Below are 5,475 nucleotides of genomic sequence, written 5' to 3' on the forward strand. Positions count from 1 at the left end.
CCCCCGCACCCCGGTGCTTCCTGGACAGGCCTGCGCGCTTGCGTGGCGCTCAGGTCTTGTGGCCTGGTCGAGGGGACTAGGGGACTGTCCGTCAACCAACGCAGGAGACGGACACACCCGCGCGAACCGACCTCCGTCCCAGGCCCGAGCCCAGGTCTGACTGGTTTATGCTTGCTTCTTGGTAGCTTGGTGCGCCTACAGACCACGATAAATCAAAACTGCAGCCGCAGAAAAATCAAAAATCAAATAAAATAATGTATTGATTACTTTTGCAAGTTTCATTAAACAAACTGGACAAAAACCTTATAAGAAATAACAAAAACAAAACACAAATTTTAGAACATTTTAGCGGCTTAGGGGCCTTTGGGAAGGGTTTTAAACGTGTAACAGTTTAACTTCCTGATAGAAAAGGGAACCTACATGGTAAGACCGTTCAGCTAGAATTCAGCTCTGTGACACAACGTGCAAAACACTTCAACAGGCAAGGGAAACAATGCGTCTCGAACAGTTCTTCGCTGTAACAGGCAGCTAGCGGCCTGGTGAGAGCACCGACTTTTCTCAAGACGGCGATCAAGGACGAGCCGCCGCAGGGCCGAAAGGCCGCATGCCGCCAGCTCCTGGCCCAGGTCGGGGAAATAGAAAGACTTGCCATTGCTGTCGGTGGGGGTGCACCATACACGGAGCTCCTGAACTGATGAGGCATGGGCCCGAATCAGGGACATCATGGTGAACTTGTGCCCAGCATTGAACCCCACGCAGAGCCACAGCAGCCTGTTATGCTGCGAGGGAGGGAAGGTCAGATTTGAGCCAACGTAATTGAGAACCGTCAAGCTGCGCAGTCTGGGCATGTGCTCCAAACATCGCAACTGATTCTCCGTGGCTTGGTTAATGTGGAGCTCTTCCAGCTGTAACGGCAGGTCCGGGTATTTTTCACTTAGAGTGCACTTAACTTCCAGTCGTCTGAGTGCCGACATCTTCAGCACCTCCTCCATGACGCTGGGCTGAACCTCCCCCGAGGTCTGCAGCTCCTCGAGGTGCGCTCCCATGACCCGCAGCAGGTCCTCAGAGCCTTCGCCCTTTAAATCCCGCAGGCTGCGAGGGGTGGACCATTGCTGCGGAACGTCACGAAGAATGTCATTTACTTTTAGACGACCATTATTGTCAAGGTGTTGATTAGTTATCGTTAGAACGGAGATGAGAGGCGGGCCCACGTAAGCCGCAACAGGGGTCGCAGGAACGGCGCTGGCGTCGTCAACCTGGAAAGATGGACAGTGGATGAGCACCTCAACACCAACAAGAGCATTGTCCACCTGAGTGGTGACTCACCTTTCCCAGCTGGCCGTCCGCCCGCAGCTTCTGACTAGGTTTGGGCTCTACTGCAACCTTGGTTGCCTCACTACGTTTTGGAGGTGGTTGAGTTGGCGTGGCAGGTGTTGCACTCTTAGGTCGCATAACCACGAGGAATTTGGTAGGTCCAAGGATACTAGCTTTGTTGCCTTTGGCTTGAGCTTGAAGTAAATTTTGTTTAACTTGAGTCTGAACTAATTCCAATTGATCTTGTGTGAACTCTGTTGCCTGGACTCCCTGGAGCATAATGCGCGGGCCCTGGCCAGTGTGCATCACCTGAGCAGTGATACACTTGGTAACAGTTCCAGGAGGCTGTCCAGCCTTTAAGGACCGCTCAATCTCACACTCCTTCTCCTCGCCAGTCTTGACAGGAGATGGTAGTAGTACAATAGCAGGTGGCTGCTGAGCAGGCTGTTGGGTTGGTTGCTCTGTAGTTCCCACTTCCTTCTGGCTACTTTCAGCAACACTTTTTGGCTCCCCTTGGGTGTCTGGCACTTGCTCACTATTAACAGTCGCGAGCTGAAATTTACCTGAAGCCAACTGCTGTGCAAGATTAGCATTCGACACCAGCAGCAGCAGAAGGCGTAAGATGTCGCCGCACCCTCCGGGCTGCACAGAGGCCGTCCAGGCGGAGCCACCCTCCCCTTCGGCAGCGACCGTGCACTTAGTGGAGGTGAGCAGGCGGTGGCTGGCCTCCAGCTGCTCCGCCAGCTGCAGCGGCTCCTCCTCGTCCAACCGGAGCGGGTCCGACGCGTCCGCCGTGGTGTCGACAGCACCTGCTGCCCCCGGCTCCATCCCTCTCTCCAGGGCCGCCTCCACTCGAGCAAGATTGGTGATCGACAAGCCCAGCTGGCGGTTCAGGGCCTTGACCGCCTGTGGAACCACCAGCCGCAGCATTTCCACGACCTTCCGCCCCGCGTCCGCGCCCCGCTGTAGCTGCTGCAGCTCAGGATTCTCAGTTTTAGGCTTCTTGGAGGGAGGTTCGTCCTCGTCCTCCAGCAATCGAACCACTATGGCGGTGTCGGGGAGATTGTGAGGTCGGCGTTGCTTGAATGCCTAAACCAGATAAATGATGAAAATAATGGATAATAAACAATTTGACGGTGGCAGCATTTTATTACAGCTTGTGTAATGGTTTTCCAGCAAAACTGGTAGGTCAGGATAGGAGGTCAAGATTGATAGTGAAAAAGATTGAAAAAGTCATTGACAATCAAAGTTATTAAAGCATCCAAAAATCACTTTTATGATAATACAACCATACAACCTTGCTCTCAGCCAATCTTTTCTTCACTCTAAATGTCAAGGGACAATTTTTTTTCTGTTGCAAGATGCATCTGTGAGCGCATTTTGCAAGATGCAGTTTTGAATCCTGATAAGTTACAAATTTGTATCTTCGCGGGTGGACAAATTTTTATTTTGTCCAACTGTAGGTACAATATAGTCACGCTTCAAAATTGCATCTTGCAAGATACGCTCACAGATGCATCTTGCAATGGACAAAAAAAGTCCCTTGACATTAAGAGTGTTTTGTCTAACTTTGTTACATTACTCTTAAATGGCTGTGGCTGACTAAATATTACCCACTCAACCAATATGTGTTGACTCCGATATTAGAAGATGGTGAATTTTTAACCATAGGATATTTTAACATTACTGACCTTCCAGAATCAGAAACTTTTAAAGATACTGACCTTCTTGCAAGTTGGGCACTTCCTCCCTAAAGTAGGATTTTCAACACATTCCTTACAGATGGTATGTCCACAGGGTAGGTTTTTAGGGCGATGGGAGTGCAGGTCAAACTTGAGTAAGCAACTATCGCACTTCAAAGTCATCTATAACACAAACGAAAATCGGTATACCCAAAAATTAGTGTTATGATCTCGAAAATATAGCTAGGTTAAATATGGAGGTACATAAAGAGCTCCAACCTCAAAAGTTACATATACCTTTCTTTTCTACAGGTGTCTACTCCGTACCACGAGTAAAATGCAGTAAGAGGCCGTCTGGAACGTGTCGAGCACTAGCAATAGAGAAAAGCACTGAATGTTGGTTGTTGATGGGCGTAAAGCTGCAGCAACACACTTTGAATAAGGTTTCGGAATAAGGTTGTGTTGTTGGCTCGTTGTTTGCTTCCTCTTTTCTGCTGGACGAATCACGGCTCCCGATTGGCTGGCTGGCCCCAGCGGCAAGAGACGCAGAGCGCGCGAAGTATGAACGTCTGACCAGACTGTGCGGCCCGCCTACTCTAGCACAGGTATGAGAAAGAAGAGGAAGAAGTGACAACAACGTGTGGAACCCGCAACACCGCAACAAAACAAGGACAGGAGGGCGATCGGAGAGCTCCCTGAAAACAACGGGAAACGTCTTCTCACAGGGTGAGTGGGGTAGTGGGAGGACGGAAGTGGAGCGATCTCAGGGAGCTCTCCGATTGCCATCCAGCTCTTCTCCTGTACTGTCTAGATCAACGTCTATCGTCCTTCTGTGGATGTTACAGTTGTGCAAGACGCCGTCTTCTACCCTCTTGCCTGGCCGTGCTGGACGCGCGCTCCTGGAGCACGTCACTTCCACGTCTGTCGCGCTGCTCGCCGCCGCCCTATGGGCGCGCCTCGCTGTACCACACGGCGTCGCACAGCACTCCTTTCAATGCCGTCATTTTTCATCATTGAGCGCGCGTGTGTGCCGTCGGGTGTGGGCGGCTGAGAGGGGCAGTAAGGGCTCCTGCAGCAGTGCCGCCGCCGCCCCACACCGCCGAGACGCACCGAGACCATTCGGGTTGGATGCCTCTCTCGGGAGGAGACGTTCGTCACTCGCAGAGAGGGGTGGAAGAGGAGGACAGGACGCTGAGTGGAGAAAGCCAAGAGCAGCTCGCGCAGATAAGCTTAAAATTCATATCATACCCGACCCAGTGCTGCCAGTATTCACTGATCGTTGTTTTGATCGTTAATAAAAGCAACAAAGAAAATGTTTCAAAAATTCAAAGGTCCAATGTTGGTCGTGCACCACCACCACAACCGCACCGCGGATCGTGGATTTCTGCAGCTATCTCTAAATTGGATACATGCTCCGCAGTCGCGCCCCCGGCCCGCCCGCCCCCTTCACACACCTGCACGACACCACGAGCGCGGCGCCGCGGCTCGCCCGCGAGCGAGGTGGATTTAATGGGATGGGCCGATGATGAATGTGGCTTAGGAGCGCCCCATCCCGCTTAGCCGCGGGCCGGGGGCGGGTCCGCACGTACGCGTGTGTGGCGAGGAATAATCACACCGGTGCTTTGTTGCCACCCCGCCCCGCCCCGCTGGTGCGGGGGATAACAACGCGGCGCCGCACCCCGCCATAAGTGACAAAGCGCGCCGCACTACATAAAACGGAACTCTAGAATGGCGTGGAGTTGTCGCCGGCTGGGGCGGCGCGGAGCCGAGCCGGCCTCAATCGCGTCGTCTTAGTAAGTAAAGCTTCGTCGGAAAATTGCAAATGTATTTGCATGCCGCGTTAAAAAAGTGTATGTCGGGCGAGTGGAAACGCAACCGTGAGTTTTTGCAAATGCTAGTCTCTGCTCCAATGTCCACGAGATATGAAACGAAGCAGGCCTCGTTTGTCCGCTTAGTCCCTTCCCTTGGTCCGCTTGCGCTATTGCGCCCGTCGCCTCCTGTCCACAGTCCGTCAAGCAGGAAGGCCACCCCACCCCTCCCCGCCGCCGCCACCGCGGCCCGGAGTGCGCGGGGGTGGCGGAGGGGTGAGGAGGGGGCGCCGGAGCCAGAGGGGGCGAGGAGGGCGCGGCAGATAAGGCCCTGCATACTGATGCAGGACGGTTGGCACACCTTATTCACGCAGGGTTGCCAAATGGCCGGCCCCCGCTCGTGTGCACGTCGCCGCCCGCCCCACCGTGTAAGAACTGCTGCTGTCAAATTACTCCACCACAAGGAGGGGGGGGGGGGGCTTTGACTTACTTAAACGCAGCGGAAATGGACTATTTCATTGCGATTCCGTTTCTTTATCTTTTTGCACCCCTCCCTGGTACGTCATTCGTTCATTGATTCTCGCATTCATTCGATGCCCCCCCCCCCTCCCTCCGCCCGTCTCCTCTATTGTTCCAGGGCCACACCCGCACCGTACCGCACCGCCCACCCG

The 5,475-nt window shown here is 53.5% G+C and overlaps 1 protein-coding gene across 2 annotated transcripts in view; it reads right to left on the bottom strand.

The window, feature by feature from the left end:
* Window positions 1–242: 242 nt before the first annotated feature.
* Window positions 243–5,475, bottom strand: part of LOC113204784 (uncharacterized) — a 64,300-nt gene continuing 59,067 nt past the window's right edge. Inside the window, exons 1-4 of one of the 2 annotated variants that reach the window (XM_026418315.2) lie at window positions 3,294–3,534; window positions 3,039–3,179; window positions 1,327–2,403; window positions 243–1,256 (exon numbers count right to left, since the gene is read on the bottom strand). In XM_026418315.2, coding sequence (XP_026274100.2) covers window positions 438–1,256; window positions 1,327–2,403; window positions 3,039–3,179 — 2,037 coding nt within the window. In that variant the 5' untranslated portion in view covers window positions 3,294–3,534 and the 3' untranslated portion in view covers window positions 243–437. Of the gene's footprint in view, window positions 1,257–1,326; window positions 2,404–3,038; window positions 3,180–3,293; window positions 3,535–5,475 lie in introns of those variants that run through there. The other variant, XM_026420125.2, reaches the window with a different exon arrangement.

The sequence above is a fragment of the Frankliniella occidentalis genome, unplaced genomic scaffold (genome assembly GCF_000697945.3).
Source record: "Frankliniella occidentalis isolate FOCC.00 unplaced genomic scaffold, Focc_3.1 Scaffold169, whole genome shotgun sequence".
Lineage (NCBI taxonomy): Eukaryota > Metazoa > Arthropoda > Insecta > Thysanoptera > Thripidae > Frankliniella > Frankliniella occidentalis.